General features: G+C 42.6%; 1 protein-coding gene across 4 annotated transcripts in view; it reads left to right on the forward strand.

The window, feature by feature from the left end:
* CRHR1 (corticotropin releasing hormone receptor 1) overlaps positions 1 to 23,987 on the forward strand; it is a 356,198-nt gene that overhangs the window by 297,422 nt on the left and 34,789 nt on the right. For 2 of the 4 annotated variants that reach the window (XM_077252715.1, XM_077252718.1), the window contains one exon: positions 9,546 to 9,631. In XM_077252715.1, the coding sequence (XP_077108830.1) occupies positions 9,546 to 9,631 (86 nt within the window). Of the gene's footprint in view, positions 1 to 613; positions 657 to 9,545; positions 9,632 to 13,368; positions 13,497 to 23,987 lie in introns of those variants that run through there. The other 2 variants (XM_077252717.1, XM_077252716.1) reach the window with 2 other exon arrangements.

Here is a 23,987-nt window from a genome sequence, read left to right on the forward strand (position 1 = left end):
GGTACTCCTGCACGGTGGACCCCGGGCAGCGAACGCACCAATATCAATAAAAACATCTCTATTTATTCAGTGCGTTCCGCTAGCCGTAACAACTAATATGATGAATTTCAATTAGCCAGATTGGCTCAAATTTGCCTGTCAAATTCGATTTGACTCGAATTTATTTGACGCAAATTGATTTGCAGATCAAAGCAGATTATTATACTCCAGATCTACAGATCTCAGAGCATAATAAATGGAAGGGGGAAAGAAATATTGTACTCACCTTGTCCCTTACTTGTCCTAGCACCGCACCCCCCTGCTCAGTCCTTGGTCCTCCAGTTCTGATCTGCTCTTTCATCCACGGTCTTCTTGACGCTTTATTATCTTCAGTACTCACTAGACTTCTAAAGAAGTTATGCTTTGAGTTGCACTGCAATTACAGGACACCACTTGGGGTCTAGTGAGTGGAGAAGTATGGAAAGAGGGAAGTAGAACAAAGACAAAGCAGAAAATGAGATCTGGAGGGAGGAAAATGAGACACCCTGGAGGACCGGTTAAGGAATTGGGGTGCTACAGCACCCAAAAAGATGAAATGTTAGATGAATATAATGTTTTTCTTACCTTTCCCCAGCCCTAAAAAGAATCAAGCCAAGAAGGCAGCCATTTTACTTGACGTGATCAAAAAGAAAAAATGTTGCGTTTGAGAAAATTATTATTTTCACCAAAGATAAGTTCTCTTTTCCTTATTGCTATCATTGCATGTGGTAATTTACTATGTATTTCATACTAGGGGACAATAGGGACATGTCTTGGGATAGCCTACGGATGCCATTATTGTCAATATTGTAATATAACCTCTATGATGAGATACTGATCAGATTTTTCTAGGGTCATATTAGGGTATAATATTAGGCCCCTGTAACCCTCAAGAAGTGGTGAGATGACCAAACTGAAGCCGTCACACTTATGCACACTTTTGAGGGGCTGGAATACTCTTCACCCTCTCCAACTAAAAGGAGGAGGACTTTTGCAGAGCCCTTCCCATGTGCTGATAGCAAGTTGACTGGTGGCTGGGCACACTGGCCATATCTGGGTCAACCACACCAATAAACTATATCGGTAGGGCAGAGACAAACCTAGCAAACCAAACTTGGAAGGTCAGGGAACATAAACAGGGATGTAGGAGCCAGAGGCAAACCAAAGAAACACCCTCCAAGAACTACGAACCGTACCATTGAAAGGCAACTGAATAATTAGTAGTGTGCCAGAGGATATGGTGGGTTCAAATATACCTTTAATAGATCACCAGACACCCCTTTGGTAACGCTCAATCTCCACCCTCTGCCTACAGAGACAAAGGAAGGGCCAAATAGTGTGGAGAGAAAGGAACCTCCTATCACATGCCTTAACCAGGAGAAATAGCATCCCACGTCTCTTGGTAGTAGCTGACTCTGGGCAACTGGGCGTTCCGGGACTCCTGAATAGCGTCAGCACTGGGAGCGACAGCATCCCACCTGCCAACTACACCCTGAAGCGGGTCCCCTGGAACAAAATACATGGTCAAGGCAGGGCCCCATGCCTTTTCAGTCCCCCCTGAAGGTGACACCCCACCCCTTCCCAGCATCATTACAGCCTGTTACAAAGTTCCCTATACTGTCCTATTTACAGTAGATCTTTGCTCCTGTGAGAAAAATATGGGAGATATAATTTTATCTCAATCATTTACATCCTATCTGGCATGGAATTATAAAACCCCTTCAGCATGCAGCTGTATGAGAGCACCTAGCTCAGCAGGGGTGGTCTAACCTCAAAAGACTGGGTGTGACAGATCTCACACCTTGAGCCAGGGCAAAGACTTGCTTGCAATAAAGAGTCATGCTGAAGCTGCCAAAGAACATCCTAGAAACATAATTCCATAAGGAGTTATGGAGATAATATACTATACATCCTAGCCATACATCATGTACATTTTTGAGATCTCTGGAACGGACCGAAAGCCTCCCAGAGTCTGAATCCATTCTAACACCCCAGGGAGGGGAGGTATGTAGAATGGCTATTAGGAGCAAGGTAACAAGCTGTGTTTGATCGTAATGTATAGCAGGGGCCCGTCTGAATCTGATGGCGCCCAAACCTTCTCCCTAGGATTGTCCATTAGAATTTGTGACTCATCTTAGGTTTTAGGAGTTTTTAGCAGCTAGAGGCAAGTGGAGGAAGTTTAGGTTCAGCCCAGAGGGCAGGAGGGAAGTGACCCAAAGGCTAGTGTAAGGCCATATGGTCTCCCTCTCTGTTATGCATGCAGTCCACTTCAAAAGGGTGGTCACGTCAAGTAACATGCTGTGAAGAACCTAGGAGCCAGCTGGCAGCCCATACCCCCTGTGGCCCTACGCACACTTGATTTAACATCAAACTGATAATTGATATGATCCATCTGCTTATATGTTTTGTCCTACCACTATTGCATTTGCATATCTGACTGTTGTATATGTATCACCATCATGTGTATAGTGTATTGTCTAGTGTGCCCGTAAGGTGATAAAATATATAGTTTAACCTCGGACTACTCTTTTATCTCAATCTACGAATCGACACGTCCATTTCTCAGTTTAACTTTCCATGCTACAGGGGCTGGTTTCTGGCGCGATATAATCCCATTGATGGACCGGGCTTATATTTAAAGAGGAAACAGTGGCAGTCCTACAATTTTTATATTTTCATCAATATAGCCATATGAGGGCTTGTTTATTTGTGGCACAAGTTGTACTTTTTAATATAGTGTAGTGGAAAATGGGGAAAAATTCCAAGCTCCATAAAATTGCAAAAAAAAGTGCAATTCCATAATAGTTTTTTTGTTTTTTTATTTACCTTGTTTACTATATGATAAAACTGACCTGCCTTTATGATTCTCCAGGTCATTACGAGTACACAGAAACCAAACATGTATAGTTTTTATTTTAAGTGGTGGAAAAAAATTAGGAAATTTGCATGAAAAAAAATGTTTTGCTTTTGTTGCCATTTTCGGAGACCCGTAGCAGTTTCATTTTTCTGGATCTGGAGCTGGATGAGGGCTTGTTTTTTGCACCCTTAGTTGACATTTTTACTGATATCATTTTGGGGTGATATTTTGTTTTGATCATCTCTTATTGTAATCGTTAGGCTATTTGCCGATCAGATTCATTTATGTTATATTTTGATAGATCGGACATTTCTAAATCCAACGATAACAAAAATGTGTATTTTTTATTTTTCATTAAATTGTTTTATTTTCAATGGGGCATAAGGTATGTAATTTGAACTTATGATTTTTGGGTTTTTTTTCATATTTTTGAAAACTTTTTACTTTATTTACTAATCCCCTTAGCAGACATGAAACTGAAATCGTCCAATTTCTGATATATATATATATTTATATATATATATATATATCAGAAATCACTATCAGAAATCACAATCTCCTATTTACGCTGGCTAAGGGCCAGTGTTCACAGGAGTATTATAATGACAGGTACGAGGGTCATCAGCAGACCCTCAGCTGTCATGACAACCCATTGGTGCTCCGTGATCACGTGACTGGCGCTCCAGTGGGAGCGTGGAATGATGCACGCCCCTGTCGGCGTGTGTTAAATCCAGCTATCAGAGATTGACAGCTTAAGGCTGGAGTCACACTGCCGTATTTCTGGTGCGAGAATAGCATTGTAAAACTTGTACTGGCTGAGGGATCTCCTGACCTGAGCTTGACAGCTGTATAGTAATCCATCATGCTGTCATGCTCGGGTCAGGAGAGGTGCCGGCCAGTCCGTGCAGTGCGATGCGATTATCGCATGAGAAATACGGCAATGTGACTCCAGCCTAACAGTCTTGGGTGAATCACCACTCCATCCAGAACTGGTAAAGGCACATGATGGCTGATTAAATTTTGTCAAGGGCAGGACATATGATGTAAATGTGCAGCACGATGGCTCAACGTTTGGCTCAAATCCCACCAAGGACAACATCTGTAAGGAGTTTGTATGTTCTGCTAGTGTTTATGTGGCTTTCCACCCACACACCAAAGACATACTGATCGGGAATTTAGATTGTGAGCCCCAATGGGGACATTGCTGATATTTTCTGTAAAGCGCTGTGGAATTAATGGCGCTATATAAATAAGTAACATCAATATATGTCATGAAGGGGTTAAAATTAGCAGTTTATCTGGATTATACAGAAATTGTGACATGAATTTTTCAACGTAAATACACTGGCCTCATCAAGATATGTATCTAATAATGTATAATATGCAGTTTGTATTGTGATAGATCCCCTTCACTAATAAGTCAACTAATTAAAATATTGAAGGATGGTTGATCATGAGCTGAAAATTTATAGTGATCAATTAAAAAAAATAGAAACAGAATTCTTCTAAATCCTTTGACATCACGGGCGATTAGAAGCCAACATCCCAAGTTAATTAATTAGCTGCAATTTCATGGTTCAGCTGAAAAATGGCCCCAGTGTGAAATCTGCAACTGTTCATTAAAATATTTATTTTCAGTTTTAAGTAATGAGTGTCTATAATCACAAGGTTATTATCCCCTTAGTGGTAGAGATATTTTTAGCGCTATTGCCCAGAGTTAACTAATTTTTACCATGTTTGATTTTTAACTACTAATACCGTTTTAATATACACATGTTAATTGCTTTAATGTGAGGAAGCATAAGAAATAATTTAAATCAATAATAAACTGTGTCAGGTGATGGTGATACACCAGTCTCTTTGAGAGAATTGATAATGCTGTTTTTATTTTTTTATATTGTACAATGCATTTTTACAACCTTTATACTTGCAAAATAAAAGCTTAGATTGGCTTTATATCTGTTTAATTTAGAGAGGAATACCAGAATAATGTAGCTTTGGTTCTCTTTACCAAATACAAATGTGTGAGCAATATTTCATCACGTAATATGTATATTTTTTTATAAGATGTCTATGAATCTGGTTTATGCACACAATTTTTATTTTAGTTTTTAATAATTTACTTTCTGTTATGGGGTTTGACGCTCAGTCACTTCTTACGGACAAGCCGTGAAGCGGGGAAGTCAAGGAGTCTGAGGTCAAATGCCAGGAGGGTATATCAAATACAAAGGGATAAGACAAATGATTATCAGAGGCAAAGTCCGGGGTCAGGTAATGAAGGTAATAGTGCATCAAAGGCAAAACGGGTAATACAAACATGTAGTCTAAAGGAAAATTCAATGCAACAAAGATCAGAGTATCAGAATACAGAGCACATAGCTAAAACACCACTGAGCAAGCCTACAACTGTCAATAGTCTAACCATTGCTAGCCAGCTAAATATAACCATAAAAAAGCACCAAAAACAGTTTTTTTAGTCCAATATATCAAAAATAGTTTATTGTAGTAAAGGATAACAAACAGGTTCAAGGTGAACATAGGGGAGACATGCAGCAATACAGCAGATAAATGCCCAACTAGAGCAGTGGACAGCACATGTGGTAAATCATGTATATAGAGGGGAGATTCTATTTAGATAAGGCCATAGTAATGCTGGTAAATAGCCCAGCCGGTAAAAAGCCACAATCTCATATTGAAATGGCAACATAGCATTACACATATAACAAAGAAAGCAAAATATAGGGAAACGGAATGTCCCAAAACCTACCCGTAATGTGCACACCAGCCACCGCGCCGTTCACCGCTTGCCCCGACGCACGTTTCGGAATGAAACCTTCCTCAGGTTCCTAAATAGCTAAGTAATCACCCTCAAGGAGTGACACCTGGAGGAAACCCAACAGGCCCAGCCAGATTGGACAGCTGGACTGTCATTCACAATACTGACAACCCAGCATGCCCCTGCCTCGAATTGGATGACTGGGCTGTCACTTACAATATTTTACAGCCCAGCATGCCTCTATCACTCACAGCACCTTGAGGAAAACGTAAGTGGTGGAATCCTGATACGAGGATTGTTCGGGTAGATATGACAATTCTTAAAGAGAAACTGCCACTTGACTCATACTATCCAAACTGAAGATAAGATTAGTCTGGCTCCTTCTCCAGCGGGTGTCTCCCAGCTGTCATATCTTCCTGAGGCCACGGCACAAGAAGGACTTAGCACAAGCCACACCATCTGGCAGGGATCTGGTTTTACAACAGGATCCGGTGGATTGCTGCCATGTAAAGGCTGCCATATGGTGCAAACCAGACGTAGGAATGGTTGGCAAGCAGTGTCAAAGCCAGGAGGTCACATCAGGAACAGAATGATAAAACAAACGGGTAGCCAAATATCAAGCCGAGGTCAAATAACAGGAAAAATCAGGACAAAACATGGAAGCATTGCACTGAGGTCTGAAGCCGGATAGCTGAACCATTGAATGGCCATGGGAGCTGGCTCTCAAGGGTTTGTATAGAACAACACCATCCAGTGCTAACAGCAGACAGAAACTAAATCAACAAGATTATCCCAATCTGGCCAGAGCCACAAGTCCAAGGAATAAAATAGAATTTATGCTATCAAGCATCACCTGCAACAATGGTGTGGCGCTACCTAGCTGTCAAAGCAGAAACCGGCACAGATGTTTCACCAGCAATGCTAGGGGTGATTGACAGGTCTCTCACTATGGGAGAGACCTATCAATAACCTGCAGCCACCATGCTAAAAGATGCCTTACTAGTAGTGATGAGCGAGTATACTCGTTACTCGGGTTTCCCAGAGCACGCTCAGGTGGTCTCCGAGAATTTGGATGTGCTCAGAGATTTAGTTTTCTTCACCGCAGCTGCATGATTTGCAACTGCTAGACAGGCTGAATACATGTTGGAATTCCCTAACAAACAGGCAACCCCCACATGTATTCAAGCTGTCTAGCAGTCACAAATCATGCAGCAGTGGTCGACTCTTTAAAGCATCTTTTCTTTGAAACACTGGAGTGTTTCAGAGAAAAAATATACTTGACTGAAATGAAGCAGCCAGATTATATAAAGGGAACCTGACATTAGATATATGCTACCTGTATTTTTTAACCAAACTCATGCTGCTCGAATACAGCCAGGTATGTTTTATTCTGAAATTTTGCGGCATTGTAGAGTAAATATACTTTGATAATCTGGCCAGGGAATATGTGTTCTGGTGACTAGTTTGATGTGGTCACTGAATAGCTTTTCCCTGCCCCACTCCAGCTGATTGACAAGTCTCTTTTTAGATACACAAAGAGAATGCGACCTGTACACACATACGTAGAGACCAGTTCACATTAAAGAGCTTCTTTGGACAGTCTTTCTACTAGCCGCTTAACAGGTACCAGGAATCCTGTTCTGTTTTCACCCTTTTATGCCTATAATGATATCACATCTTCACCAAGAAGGCATCTGGGTTGTGTCTACAGAGTAGCTGCTGGCTTATGAAGCAACTAGGCAGTAGAATAGCCTGGAAGCCAGGTCAAAACCAGAAGGATAAGGACACAAACAAAATTCAGCTAAGATTGGTAAGGTCAGAATTAAATCAGTAGAGCAGAACCAGAGACAAAATCAGAAGGCATGAGAAGGGTTAATCAGTCCAAAATTGCCTTGAAAGAAAACAGGAAGTGTTCAATGCTGCCACCTACACCATCAGATGAGTCAGAGTGGCAACACCTGACAATGGAACCAGATGGCACAGAAATGGAGCTAGGTGAGAATGTTACACTTTCACTTAAAGAGGTTGTCCAGTCCAAATTGATAAGTCTGCAGTCACTCTATTTGAATGCAGACTTATGAATTCCCCCAGTGCAGGCACTGTGCACTGCGGGGATTCGTCAGTTTCTGACTTGGGACCGAAGGGTATGTATGAGTTATACATACTCCAGGCCAGTGGGCACGGCCTCGCTTCAATACACTTTTATGTAGAGAGGCCATGCCCTCTAGGCAGCCGTGCCTACTGGACGTCCGCATCACTAGATAAGTCATGGCTGTGCTCAATACAAGTGTATGGAGCAAGGCCATGCCCACTAGATGGCTCTGGCTAGTAGTATGTATAATTCATATATACCCTTCGGTCCCGGGTCATAAACCGGTGAATCCCCGCAGTTCGTGCACTAGGGGGATTCATGAGACTGCAGTCACACACAGTTACTGCAGGCTTATTGATTTGGACTGCACAACCCCTCTAATCTATAGAGTAGGTTGCCTTTGGGGTCATTGACATTGTCCTATCATGGATCTGTGTACTGTAGATCCATAAAACAACACCATTAGATATTTATGTGTCCATTGTTTCCTCTTTATACCATGATTGAAAGGGAAAAAAATAAGACAATTGCATCCAGTGACTCGTGTCTTCTCTGATTGTTGATGTTTTCTCTTCCTTTAGACTAGTCTGCTCTGAATGTGTTTCCTCATCACTACTCATCTGCCCAGGTTCTCCACAATTTTTATTGGAATGTAGAGATGAAAAAATTTAGAAAACTGCCCTTCTTGTCTGCATCCTGAATTCACCATCCACTCAGAGAAAAAACTCAAATTTGTATTGGTCAAAGAACATGACTGTCAGCACACTGATGTGTCTGGTTACACCTCCTATTACTCTATAGAGAAAGGAGAATGAGTGAAGAGCAGAGGGAAAGCAAGCAGATCCTGAAACAGGCAGAGGGTGTTGAAATTAAAGAGTAATTTAGTTTATCACAAAGCTACCATGTTCTCTCATGCTGTATAATGTCTTCCATGCTGCTTGTGCTTCTGGACATGTCCTAAACAGTCAAAGCAGAGCATAAATTCCCATATTCCTGTGTACTATATATGGGAGACAACCAAGCATGTAGTTTCCACCCACTAACTCAGAGGAAACTGAAAATTACTGACAGAGTCTGCAAATTAGAAAACTGTTGAAACATTCAGGGTGCAAGTCATATAATGGCCAGAAATAATGTTATTCTTCATGTACACACATGACCGCTTATTCTAAACATTCACCTAAAATGACAGGTCATAATTACATAAAATAACACAGTAAGAGCAAGTACAATAAACATGATTTCCATTCCATAAGTGACCGACTAGTAAAGAAGGACAGGAGAGAGGATTCTGCCTTTATGAATTACAAACTAAACAATTTTAAGTTTAAAAAAAAAAAAAAAAAAAGGCTAGTTTACCATAAAATTAAGGCTTTCTCATTTTTTAGACTCCGCAGGGGTCAGGAGTAATATAAAGAGCCAATGAGTTATTTTCATAAAGTTATTAAGAGGACAGATGCATTGGATGTCATTGACAGCTGGGATCTGCAGCTGTTGCATCACGGTCCTCTATGGTTCAATGATATATTACATATATTGTCTCACAGCAGTTTAATTGCAAAATGGTAGAAGAGAATAAAAGTGTAATGTAAAGCAATTTTCTTTAAGGGTTTTTTATTCTTTTCGTTTTTTTACATTTACTAATTTCACTTAGCCTATTTCTAGATAAGTCTATAATGCAATATTTTCTTTATCCAGAATCTTTTGCGCTGCATCTTGTTCTATAATAATCCCCACCAATGCCATTGTGGGTTATTAATCATACTTTTGCTAATGAGAAAGCTTTCTGGTTTTCTGCTTAGGTAATGTCTACAGAGAATGTCACCTCAATGGCAGCTGGGCAGGAAGAGGAGATTATACACAATGTCAGGAAATATTGAAGCAGGAGGTAAGAAAGAAGTCTTGTGTTCACAGTTCATCAATAACATAGATTGTCAAGGAATATGGAATGTATGAAAAATCTTGATATACAGGTCCTTCTCAAAAAATTAGCATATAGTGTTAAATTTCATTATTTACCATAATGTAATGATTACAATTAAACTTTCATATATTATAGATTCATTATCCACCAACTGAAATTTGTCAGGTCTTTTATTGTTTTAATACTGATGATTTTGGCCTACAACTCCTGATAACCCAAAAAACCTGTCTCAATAAATTAGCATATCAAGAAAAGGTTCTCTAAACGACCTATTACCCTAATCTTCTGAATCAACTAATTAACTCTAAACACATGCAAAAGATACCTGAGGCTTTTAAAAACTCCCTGCCTGGTTCATTACTCAAAACCCCCATCATGGGTAAGACTAGCTACCTGACAGATGTCAAGAAGGCCATCATTGACACCCTCAAGCAAGAGGGTAAGACCCAGAAAGAAATTTCTCAACAAATAGGCTGTTCCCAGAGTGCTGTATCAAGGCACCTCAATGGTAAGTCTGTTGGAAGGAAACAATGTGGCAGAAAACGCTGTACAACGAGAAGAGGTGACCGGACCCTGAGGAAGATTGTGGAGAAGGACCGATTCCAGACCTTGGGGAACCTGAGGAAGCAGTGGACTGAGTCTGGTGTGGAAACATCCAGAGCCACCGTGCACAGGCGTGTGCAGGAAATGGGCTACAGGTGCCGCATTCCCCAGGTAAAGCCACTTTTGAACCATAAACAGCGGCAGAAGCGCCTGACCTGGGCTACAGAGAAGCAGCACTGGACTGTTGCTAAGTGGTCCCAAGTACTTTTTTCTGATGAAAGCAAATTTTGCATGTCATTCGGAAATCAAGGTGCCAGAGTCTGGAGGAAGACTGGGGAGAAGGAAATGCCAAAATGCCTGAAGTCCAGTGTCAAGTACCCAGTCAGTGATGGTGTGGGGTGCCATGTCAGCTGCTGGTGTTGGTCCACTGTGTTTCATCAAGGGCAGGGTCAATGCAGCTAGCTATCAGGAGATTTTGGAGCACTTCATGCTTCCTGGCACCTGCTCACAGTGCCAAAACCACTGGTAAATGGTTTACTGACCATGGTATTACTGTGCTCAATTGGCCTGCCAACTCTCCTGACCTGAACCCCATAGAGAATCTGTGGGATATTGTGAAGAGAAAGTTGAGAGACGCAAGACCCAACACTCTGGATGAGCTTAAGGCCGCTATTGAAGCATCCTGGGCCTCCATAACATCTCAGCAGTGTCACAGGCTGATTGCCTCCATGCCACGCCGCATTGAAGCAGTTATTTCTGCCAAAGGATTCCCGACCAAGTATTGAGTGCATAACTGAACATTATTATTTGATGTTTTTTTTTGTTTGTTATTAAAAAACACTTTTATTTGATTGGACGGTTGAAATATGCTAATTTATTGAGACAGGTTTTTTGGGTTATCAGGAGTTGTAGGCCAAAATCATCAGTATTAAAACAATAAAAGACCTGACAAATTTCAGTTGGTGGATAATGAATCTATAATATATGAAAGTTTAATTGTAATCATTACATTATGGTAAATAATGAAATTTAACACTATATGCTAATTTTTTGAGAAGGACCTGTATTGTAATAAAAACTGAAAATTGTACATCAGAATATATACATTTTTTATATATTCACTACTATCTATAGTGCCCATTGTTTACAATGTTGTTAAGCAGAGATAAGTAGATCAATCCACAGAGGATCAAGTGGTTTCACGTGAATCCGAACACTGAGATTTAATTCACATTTTGCAAAAAAAAACTTGCCCTCGCCATTTTCCATACTACTGAAGCATAAGAAAGCAAGCGTATGTTGTTTTGTTTTGCCAGCCGGTGTAACAGGCCATGGTATACCCCTAGTCGAGACTATACCCAGGGATAAAGTGACCTAGGCTTGATTATACCCTGGGTATATTATGGCCTAGGCCATTTCATACCCTTTCATGACAGATTATACCCATCTTGATATCAGCAGTGTTGAGTAATAAACACAGAATTACTTTTTCAACATCTTATTTGGGGGTTCAGGTTTGTCAGGTAAGTTATTTGAGAAGATAACGGACTTAAATCTTAAAGTTCTAAACACATAGACTTTTATTACTTGAACCAGTAAAACTTCAATCCATAAAAAATATTAGACTTCCACAATGATATAATGAGATAAAGAATCCTGCCGCACTTCTCAGTAGTTACACATTAAAAGCAGCTGTGTGTCTGGGTATGATAGAAAGAGAGCTGTACACTTTTCAACCAATCAGAGACAGGGTGAGAAAACCAGTAAAGTCATAAGTTCAACGTACATGTGCATTCTAAGATAAAAGCTCTTATCTTAATGGACAACAGTGTAATCTCAGATGTAATGACTGTTGTCCCTTAGGGTACCGTCACACATTGAAATTTCCATCGCTACGACGTTACGATTCGTGACGTTCTAGCGATATCGTTACGATATCGCAGTGTCTGACACGCAGCAGCGATCAGGGATCCTGCTGAGAATCGTACGTCGTAGCAGATCGTATGGAACTTTCTTTCGTCGCTTGATCACCCGCTGACATCGCTGGATCGTTGTGTGTGACAGCGATCCAGCGATGTCTTCGCTTGTAACCAGGGTAAACATCGGGTAACTAAGCGCAGGGCCGCGCTTAGTAACCCGATGTTTACCCTGGTTACAAGCGTAAACGTAAAAAAACAAACCGTACATGCTCACCCGTCGGTGTCCTTCAGGTCCCTTGCCGTCTGCTTCCTGCTCTGAGTGCCGGCCGGAAAGTGAGAGCAGATCACAGCGGTGCTGCGCTCTGCTCTCACTGTACGGCTGCACTCAGAGCAGGAAGCAGACGGCAAGGGACCTGAAGGACACCGACGGGTGAGTATGTACTGTTTGTTTTTTTACGTTTACGCTTGTAACCAGGGTAAACATCGGGTTACTAAGCGCGGCCCTGCGCTTAGTTACCCGATGTTTACCCTGGTTACCCGGGGACTTCGGCATCGCTCCAGCGCCGTGATTGCAACGTGTGACCGCAGTCTACGACGCTGGAGCGATATTCATACGATCGCTGCGACGTCACGGATCGTGCCGTCGCAGCGATGAAAATTTCAATGTGTGACGGTACCCTTACCAAGAAGATCTTGATAAAGATCATGTTGATCGAAACGTTACAACAGAAGGCAGAATAAAGGTGATGTAATTTCACCAACGTGTGAGGCACTGTCCTATTTCTTTACTGGACTTTTGAATGTTTTCCAAGTAGGACTCCTTGGATTTGACGTGCACTTCAACTGTGGGTAATGTTAACCGGATGTTTTCATGAGGTGCTGTGAGCTAATTTTTATATGACTGTTGTCCCTTACCAGTCACATTGTGTTGTAAGAACAATCTTCATCATGTGATTAACAACACAAATACCTTCCCACTACATGTAAGGCAGTTTTAAGTTAGTAAAACATGGCATCTACAATCTATTATCTAATTTACAAGGGCTAATAAAATAGAGGGATATATTGTAGACTGGAGGGCTATAGTTTGGCCTAGGCTACTTTATATCCCAGGGTATAGTTTGGCCTAGGACAGTTAATCCCCGGGTATACTCTGGCATGGGCCAAACTATACCCAGGTTTAAGCTGGACAGGGGTTAATTTGGCCTTTTACACCAGGACTTCCTATAATTCTCTTCAGCTATGAAAGCTAGCAGAATATCATATCTTGTACAGTGGCGGTCAGTACCAGGGCCATCACAGATCAGCGGGTCCCAATGGAGCACAGTTTGTACAGCAAAGTCATTGTCCATCTCCAGAGTCACTGGGTAAGTTTCTCTATCTCTGTAGCATGCAAGCTCCTATGGTCAGCGGGGTCCTCTCTCTCTCTTTTGTAGTGTGTAAGCTCTTATGGTCAGCGTGGGTTCTTTCTCTTCTGTGGTCAGTAAACTGTTATAGTCAATGGGGTCCTGTGTCTCTTTCTCTATCTCTCCTGTAAAGTGTAAGCTCTTATGGCTAGCGGGATCCTCTCTCACTCTCTCGTAGAGTGTAAGCTATTATGGTCAGCCAGGTATTCTCTCTCCTGTAGAGTGTAAGCTCTTATGGTCAGTGAGATTCGCTCTGTCTCTCTCTCTCCTGTAGAGTGTAAGCTCTTATGGTCAGGGGGGTCCTTTCTCTCGCTCTCTCCTGTAGAGTGTAAGATTTTATGGTCAGGGGGGTCCGTTCTCTCGCTCTCTCCTGTAGAGTGTAAGCTCTTACGATCAGCGGTTTACTCTCCTGTAGAATATAAGTTCTTATGGTCAGCGGATTCCTCTCTTTCTGTCTCTCCTGTAGGGTGTAAGATCTTATGGTCAACATGGTCCTCTCTTTCTCCTCTAGAAACTTTCCATACTGGACAATAGTATGTAAAAAAAATGTAAATACTCTTTAATGGGGTTATATGGCCTTATGCTACAAGTCTGGACTCCCTCGGCCCTGTCAGTAAGTTTATGCACTGAGTGGTGACTGCATCCATGCCGGCTTACCTCTATAAATCCCGAGGCTGCCGGGAAGAATAAAGTTTATTTCCGCACAGCTGCAGGGTTCTGCTCTTAGTGCGGGTATCAGCAAGATCAGAACACTATGAACCTGCAAATGAACCCAATATCTGCAGGTTAATAGCGTTTTTTTTACATGACAGGTTCCCTTTATTGCAAAAATCTTGTCCGCCTGCAGTCACCACTAGGGGGAACTTACTGCATATAGTATATACCTTAACATCAATAATAAGACAGTCTGCACGAAGCTGCTAAGCTCCCACTAGTGGTGGCTGCATCAGACAAAATTTTACATTGTCCATACAAAGTTGCTCTATAATATAAAAAATGGAACTGACACCCCCTAAAAAGATTACAGCAGAACATTGGACCTTAAAATTAAAATTGTATTAAAAGCTGACAATTTGCTTTTAGATGGTCATGTTCAGGATATTGTAAAAAGGTCAATACAAGAAAGATCAGCATGTGTACAATTTCCAGTAAAAGTAACATATTTGTTGTCAATTGTTATGTCGGTGTGGTGAGACGCTGCGTGAAGAAGGTAATCATTTCTCATAATACTGAAGAAGACATCACTCACTCAATGAAATGAGGATCTGTCTGGAACACTAATGGATGTGCCCATTTTTTTCTGGCTGGTGTCCTCTACTACAATGGACATTTATGGCTGATTTACTGTAATGATGCTTATGCCTCAGGAAATGACCTCAACAATGTGTATCCGAGATGTCTCCAAGCATTATTTCATCCATAAATGCATCTTCATGAAAGCGTGAGTACACTGAAACCTCTGAAACTCCACTTAGGCTATGTGCACACGGTGAGTAAATGGATGCTGAAATTTCTGCACCATTTCTGCATCTCTTGGCCGGAAAAAAGCAGCTGAAAAAAACCTGATTTGATTGAGGTCAATGGTGAAAAACGCAGTGTAAAAACGTACAGAGAATTGATGTGCTGCAGATTATTTTCTTCCCCAAATCTACAAATCAAAAGTACTCAACGTGTGCATGATATTTCAGGTTTCTCATTCACTTTGCTGGCATCAGGATTGCTTCAGGCTTTGCTAGTAAATCTGCATGGCAAAATCTGCAACAAGACCTTACTGTTCACATCATCTCACAAGCAGAAATTTAGTGAAAAAGATGTTTGGTTCTTTTAACGGGGTACTCAACTTAGGGTATGTTCACACGTGGCATAATTGCAGAGGATATTTCTGCACCAAAAAACAGAATGTTGGTAAGAAAAGCACTCAGTTCAATACATGACAATTTTACTTGCATTTTCTTTCTCCGTTCATTTACAAAGGTGAAAAATGTTGCAAAGATACTGAAATAATTGACATGCTGCAGATTTGAAAACACATTGATGGACAAAAAAATGCAGCATATTACATGTTGAAAATGTTACAGAAAAGAAAGTATTTCTCCCAGAAAATTATTGCAATTACATGTTTATTCCCTTTCTGTGTTTTGGAACAACACAAAAAAACAGGTTTTTCCTCTGTTGGTTCTTATTCAGTTTCCTGAATGGTCTGCCATTCTTCCATTTTTTTGCACATATATATCATGAATATTGACTATATATAAATGAAGCACCAGTTGATATATATGCATTGCTCTTGTTCAGCTTGTTGCGTTCTGTACACTACCTACATTATACGTTAACACTTTACATTCTTATACACTCTACATTACCATCACACAACATGAAAGATGTACATCACTGTTCATATTACATATGAAACCGCATAACACTGTATACATAGCGTGATTGTTGTATGCAGTGGTAGGAATGCGGCAGAACCATACATCACCCTTGCAGTACTGTAAAATGCTGCATATTTTAAGCAGCAAAGATGCTATGTAAAATATGCAGCAAAAATGCTGCAGTTATGTCACATGTGATCATACCCTTACAGATTATTCAGGCAAACTGCTGTATGTTTTAAAGGAAATGTGTGATCTGAAAATGAGCTATTAAATGTATTTACATTTTTTTTATTTACCATATTACGATCTACAGCTCTGGCAAAAATTAAGAGACCACTGCAAAATATTCAGTTTGTCTGATTTTTCTCTTTATAGGTATATTTTTGAGTAAAATGTAAATTGTTCATTTATTCTATAAACTTCTGGCAACATGTCTCCGAATTTCTAAGCAAAAAAGTTTGTATTTTTTTCTGAAAAGGAGAAATGGTCAAAAAAATTTTAAAAAAACAGTGCTTTCAGACCTCAATGCAAAGAGAACATGTTGATAATAATTTAGAAACAACAATACTAATGTTGTAACTCAGGAAGAGTTCAGAAATCAATATTTTGTGGAATAACAATGATTTTTAATCACAGCTTTCATGCGTCTTGGCATGCTTTCCACCAGTCTTTCACACTGCTTCTGGTGCAAAAATGTAAGCAGTTCTTCTTTGTTTGATGGCTTGTGACTATCCATCATCCTCTTGATTACATTCCAGAGGTTTTCAATGGGGTTCAGGTCTGAAGATTGGGCTGCCCATGACAGGCTTTTGATTTTGTGGTCTCTAAATTTTTTCCAGAGCTGTATATTAAAAAATCTGAAATATTGCAATTTTCACACTGGCCACTAAGACATACTTTAGCTAAGGCCATGTGTCCAATTCGGAGACCCAGAAGTTAAATGGGGCAGGCCTATAAGGTAGAACTGGGAGATGTGTGGACATGTACTCTTCTACCATGTTGTTTTAACACTGGCTCCTGTTAAAACGGACTGCAACAGATGGTGGTGCAGGATGTTGTAGTATGCTGAGAAAGTTTTGCCACATTTTGGCAATGCTAACCCTGCCACCCAAGGTGGTGGTGGTACCCCAGCTGTGTTGGTAACTTCCTCCTCCTCTTCCTTGTTCTTCCACTGAGCTCCCAGCTGTCAGGTGGGAACGCCGACAGTAGTGCCTCTACCAGCGAGCGCTTGTATTGACGTATTTTCCCACTCCGGTGATGAAAGTAATGATGGTAGATTGTCCTTGTAGCAAGAATCCACCCGCCGCAAGGACAAAGTGGCTGTGGTGGCCATCCAGTAATCAGCCCTGGTAACAAGCTGCACAACTTGGCGGTCATTGCGTAGGAACAGCAGTGTGTACTGGTGTGCCTGCCTGCCCAGAGGCAATGACGAGCTGTCCTCGGTAAGAAGTGTATGGTCTGGGTCCTCTGTATTAGCTCAACCACCCTGCAGTGATCTGTGTTGAGTGCCAACCTGGCCCCTGTTGGTACAGTAACCCACCCTCTGAGCCATGTGTGGACGATTGGCCTTATAACAATGTGAATTGACTCTGCTCCTCTTCCTCTTGTGCCCCCATCTCATCCATCATCACCTGAAATGTTTTTTCCAGCAGGCATAGAAGTGGTATAATAATGCTCATGAAGACATCTTCAGCGTTAGCCATGTTGGTGGAGTATTGGAAGCAGCGCAACATGGCAAACACATATTGCCTGATGGCTCACTCATTGGTGGTAAATGGGGTGTTATTCTGCAGAGAGACTCAGCCGTGCATGCTGCAGCTTAAACTCCACTATTGCCTAGTGAGCTTGCACAGTCTTTCCAGCATATGTAAGGTGGAGTTCCACCTTGTTGGTATGTCGCATATGAGGTGCTGAGTAGAGATGAGTGAACTTGTTCGGAAAACGTTCGCCAATCTCAAATTCGGCACGAACATGGATATTCAGATTCGTGTTCGGATTCCTGAGCATTCTCCTCAAAATCAGTAAAATTCAGCCAAAGTTCGGTAAATTATCGAGTTTCCACTAGTGCGTTTGTTAGGACTTTGGCTAGGATAGTGGTGTTGTATGATGAGCAGGGGGGATGTGTTTGATGAGAGGAGTGGGTGGGGAGAGGTCAGAGTAGGGGCGGACTGTATTTTTACTTTTTTATTAACTTAATGTGTGGAGATTCCGGCAGGCAATCAGGGCGCAGAAACGATCTACAACGTTCAGACACAAGGGCTTCTGTCATTGGCTGCCAAAATCACATGTCCCACCATATAATAAGCGGACATGTTGTTTTTGCCCCATTTTTACACTGTAACAGTGCAGAGAGGCTGCTCCCGTTGCTGCTGCAAGTTGTCAGATAGTTCAGATAGATAGGATCCTGTGTGGAATCGACCTTGCAGCATCTAAATCGTTTGTGCTAACAGTGCGGGCCAGAGACCAGGCCACATTTCAGAATTTAAATAGTTTGTGCTAATAGTGTGGTCCAGCCAGGAGTCCACATTTCCAAATCTAAATCCTTTATTCTAATAGTGTGGGCCATACTTCAGGCCACATTTCATAATCCAAATTGTTTGTGCTAATAGTGTGGGCCAGAGACCAAGGCACATTTCATAATCTTAATCGTTTGTGCTAATAGTATGGGCCAGACACCAGGTTACATTTCTGAATCTAAATCCTTTCTGATAATAGTGTGGGCCATACACCAGGCCACATTTCAGAATCTAAGTCCTTTCTGCTAATATTGTTGGCCATTCACCAGGCCACATTTCAGAACCTAAATCATTTATGCTAATATTGTGGTCCAGACATCCAGCCACATTTCTGAATCTGAAGCCTTTCTGCTAATAGTGTTGTCCAGACTTACTATCTCAGCAAATAAATACTGATTGTTAATTTAGTGACATGTGACTGACAGGTCTGGTCAGCGTAATGGCAGACTGTATTTTTTTTTTAATTAACTTAATGTGTGGAGATTCCGGCAGCCAATCAGGGCACAGAATCCTTCCACAACAACCAGACAAAAGGACTTCTGTCATTGGCTGCCAAAGTCACATGTCCCTCTTCATATAAAAGATGGACATGTTGTTTTTGCAACATATGGTCAGTGTAACAGCACAGAGAGGCTGCTCCTGTTGCTACTGCAAGTTATCAGATAGTTCAGATAGCTATGATCCTGTGTGAAATCGGCCTTGAAGCATCTAAATTGTTTGTGCTAACAGTGTGGGCCAGGGACCAGGCCACATTTCAGAATCTAAATCCTTTCTGCTAATAGTGTGGACCATACACCAGGCTACATTTCCTAATCCAAATTGCTTGTGCTAATAGTGTGGCCAAATGCGATGACACATTTTGTAATCTAAATCGCTTGTGCTAATAGTGTGGGCCAGACAACAGGCCACATTTCCATATCTAAATCCTTTCTGATAACAGTGTGGGCCATACACCAGGCCACATCCCAGAATCTAAATGCTTTCTGCTAATAGCATACCTGCCAACCGTCCTGGATCCAGCGGGACTGTCCCGATTTTGACAGTCAGCCCCGCGATCCCGGGCGGGACATTAGTTGTCCCGCACTGGTTGGGAGGTGTGTAATATCACTCGGTCAGCTTCCTGAGTCCCTGCACCCGCAGAGCAGCACACCACATATTGTCTGCTCTGTGCGCACAGGACCTGTGATGAAGTCACAGGATGGGAGGAGTCAGGGGGTCACATGATCGGGAGGACCTCCGTGTACAGGACTCTGCTGGTTGTCATGACGCTGGATGAGAGTAAGCATATGTGTGAGGTCAGGAGGTGTTTACAATGTGGATGTAGCATAGCCGTGTGTGTACGAGGTGTATGGATCGGAGCAGCGTATGAAAGGTGTATGGAGCAGAGTCATGTGTGTAAGAGGTGTACGGAGCCGTGTTTATGAGGTGAATGGAGCACAGCCGCGTGTGTACGAGGTGTATGGAGCGGAGCAGCGTGTGAAAGGTGTATGGAGCAGAGTCGTGTGTGTAAGACGTGTGTGGATCGGAGCAGAGTATGAAAGGTGTATGGAACAGAGTCCTGTGTGTACGAGGTGTACGGAGCGGAGCCACGTGTGTATGAGGTGTACAGAGCAGAGCCACGTGTGTACGAGGTGTGCGGAGCAGAGCCATGTGTGTACAAGGTATATGGAGCAGAGCAGCATGTGCAATGTGTATGGAGCGGAGCCGTGTGTGTACGAGGTGTAAAGAGTGGTGCCGTGTGTGTACGAGATGTATGGAGAGGAGCCGTGTGTGTATGAGGTGTACGGAGCGGAGCCATGTGTGTACGAGATGTATGGAGAGGAGCCGTGTGTGTATGAGGTGTACGGAGCGGAGCCATGTGTGTGCAAGGTATACGGAGCGGAGCAGCATGTGCAATGTGTATGGAGCGGAGTCGTGTGTGTACAAGGTTAAGGAGTGGTGCCATGTGTGTACGAGATGTATGGAGAGGAGCCGTCTGTGTATGAGGTGTACGGAGTGGAGCCGTGTGTGTGCAAGGTATACAGAGCAGAGCAGCGTGTGCAATGTGTATGGAGTGGAGCCGTGTGTGTACGAGGTGTACGGAGCGGAGCCGCATATGCAAGTGTATGGAGTGCAGTTGAGTGTGTACCAGATGTATGGAGCGGAGCCGTGTGTGTATGAGGTGTATGGAGTGGAGCCATGTGTGTGCAAGGTATACGGAGGGGAGCAGCATGTGCAATGTGTATGGACCGGAGTCGTGTGTGTACGAGGTGTATGGAACGGAGTCGCATGTGTACGAGGTGTACGCAGCGGATGCTGGCTGTGTCGGATCGGAGCACATATTGCTCCTCGCTCTGACACTGACTGGCACAGGAGACACGGAGAGGTCTTTATCAGTGGCGTATCACAGCTGCAGCGACGTGAGCAGTGATGACACCATTCAGCGCCATGGGAGTGGAAGCTGCCGGCTGCTGCGAGGGTGTGTGGTGAAAGGTGTGTGTGTGTAGTGATGGAGAAGGCAATGATGGGGTGGGGTAACCATGTGTGGCCATTATACTGTACCCAGCATTGTGTGGGGCCATTATACTGTATGAAGCATCGTGTGGGGCCATTATACTGTACCCAGCATTGTGTGGCCATTATACTGTACCCAGCATTGTGTGGGGCCATTATACTGTACAAAGCATCATGTGGGGCCATTATACCGTATGGACCATCACGTGGGGCAAGTATACTGTACGCAGCATCATGTGGGGCCATTATACAGTATGGAGCATAATGTGGCCATTATACAGTATGGAGCATTATGTGTGGCCATTATACAGTATGGAGCATCATGTGTGGCCATTATACAGTATGGAGCATCATGTGTGGCCATTATACAGTATGGAGCATCATGTGTGGCCATTATACAGTACGCAGCATCATGTGGCCATTATACAGTTTGCAGCATCATGTGGGGCCATTATACAGTATGGAGCATAATGTGGCCATTATACAGTATGGAGCATCATGTGTAGCCATTATACAGTATGGAGCATCATGTGTGGCCATTATACAGTATGGAGCACTGTGTGGCCATTATACAGTATGGAGCACTGTGTGGCCAATATACAGTATGGAGCATCATAAAGAGCCATTATACAGTATGCAGCATCATGTGGGACCATTATACTGTATGGAGCATCACATGGGGCCAGTACACTGTACGCAGCATCATTTGGGGCCATTATACAGTATGGAGCATCATGTGTGGCCATTATACAGTATGGAGCATCATGTGTGGCCATTATACAGTATGGAGTGTCATGTGTGGCCATTATACAGTACGGAGCATCACTTGGGGCCAGTACACTGTACGCAGCATCATTTGGGGCCATTATACAGTATGGAGCATCATGTGGGGCCATTATACAGTATGGAACATCATGTGGGGTCATTATACAGTATGGAGCATCATGTGTGGCCATTGTACAGTATGGAGCACTGTGTGGACATATTTTTTTGTTTAGAATTATTGTTTACGAAACATTGTGATCAGAAGTGCCAAATTTGTGTGGTTGGGGCGTGACTAGTTGTGAAATGGGTGTGGTCAAAGGTGTGGCCTAAAATTTGCCGCTGGTCCCTCTTTCCCTTCCTCGAAAGTTGGGAGGTATGCTAATAGTGTGGACCATACATACTATCTCAACAAATAAATACTGATTGTTAATTTAGTGACAGGTCACTGACAGGTCTGGGTCTAGGGTTGTGAAACACCTGGTTAAAAGAGGGGAAAGGTACATCCAACCTAAGTTGGAAAAAGTGAGGTTGTGGTGGACGAGGGAATAGGCTTCGTGTTCAAGGTATACGTGGGTTAGGTTGTAATGTTACTGAAAGCTCTTCTGAACAAACGCCATCTTGTCCTATCCAAAGACAATTGACAACATCTGTTACTGGACAAGCTACTCAACTGTCTTTCTTTGGCAGCTGCACAATATTACACCTTGTAGATGAGGGCCAGAAAGAGCTTGTAGTCAAGTGAATGGCGAGAGCTGCATCAAGTGGCCTCTCCTCCTCTTCCTCCACCTTAACATCACACACAGTACAGTCCTCAGAGGTGGCACCTCAATTACCTTTGTTTCCTCCTGCAGCACAACTCTCCAACCACCCATCTGACTGTGGGGAACCACATTCTATTCCATGGGCATCAGAGGTCTACTCCAAAGATTCAGATAAGAGGAGGAAATATTCTGCACCGATGCCCAAATTTATTTTCACTTGGATCCGGGTCAGGACCAAGTAGGGTCCAAGACCCTCGTCTCCAGACTTTAACCCCTGGAGTGGAGGTGATCCTGATGAGACTCAGATACCTGATGCACAAATGGACTGTACTTTGTTGTCAGGGCAGGAAGAGGAGGAGGGTGACTCTTAGGGCGAGGAGTAAGAGAGGATGACAATGAGGTTGTAGATCCCACTTGGAACAAACCCAGAGGAACGCAGCTGAGTAGATAAGCAGAGGAGGTGGAAAAGGAGGAAGACAATGAGGTTATGTTGCTTCTTGCAGCTCAGACACGGAGTGATGCAACCATGACAAACACTGCATCCTCAGACACAACTCTGGCTGTGGCCAGCAGCAGCTGCAGGTCTGCAGTTCGCAGGGGCAGCAAGGGTTGCCTATCCTGGGCCTTTCTTGAGACCGCAAAGGATGACCAACTCACATTATCTGCCAACTTTGCAAAAAAGGACTCACTAGAGGCAAACATGTCAATAATTTCACTATTACATGCATGAACTGGCACAAGCGCGATCAACATGTATTAGCCTGGGAATCTCACTGCTCTAAAATGCAGACTAGTGGACCTCACCAACCACCGGCACACAAATCTCTGTGTGTTTTGATTCCCCGGTACTCAACTCTGCTTTGGCTCTGACTGGATTCTGTCTCTTCCTTCTGGTACTTCTGCTACGGACCAGTACTGACCTTTTGGCGCTCCTCTAACTCTGTGTTTGGGATTCCCCTTGCAGCATGACACATACTCTGTGATCTGTACAGATGTCAATGTACAGGGACAGAGAGTAGGTGAGCTCTGACATGACTTATTGTGAATAGTTACCATATTTTCCGGCATATAAGATGACTGGGCGTATAAGACGACCCCAACTTTTCAAGTTAAAATATAAAATCTTCTCAAAAGTCGGGGGTTTTCTTAAACGCCGGGTGTCGTCTTATAGGGCGGGTCCAGAGCAATCTGCGGTCGCTGCATATGATATTACAAATCCCAAAATCATATTAAGAGTCTGGGAAGAAACACATGTGTGTTATATGTAACCAGACACATCAAGTCCGCTCCATAGAATATGAATAAAAGTAGGAGAACCCGGAGCATAATATAAACAATTTCTTTCTTAATACAAAAGTTTAAAAGCCATATATCAATAATACTACAGGTGCATATTTTCCAATGACTAACATAGATAAGGGGGAAACCCACCCCTCTAGAGTCCCCATACTAAGCAATAGGCAAAAAAGGAAGAGTAAAGAACCCTTCCATGTGCTATATCCTCATGCTGCAGCAAGTTGATCGGTAGTAAAGTAACAG

The sequence above is a fragment of the Ranitomeya variabilis genome, chromosome 4, assembly GCF_051348905.1.
Source record: "Ranitomeya variabilis isolate aRanVar5 chromosome 4, aRanVar5.hap1, whole genome shotgun sequence".
Taxonomy (NCBI): domain Eukaryota; kingdom Metazoa; phylum Chordata; class Amphibia; order Anura; family Dendrobatidae; genus Ranitomeya; species Ranitomeya variabilis.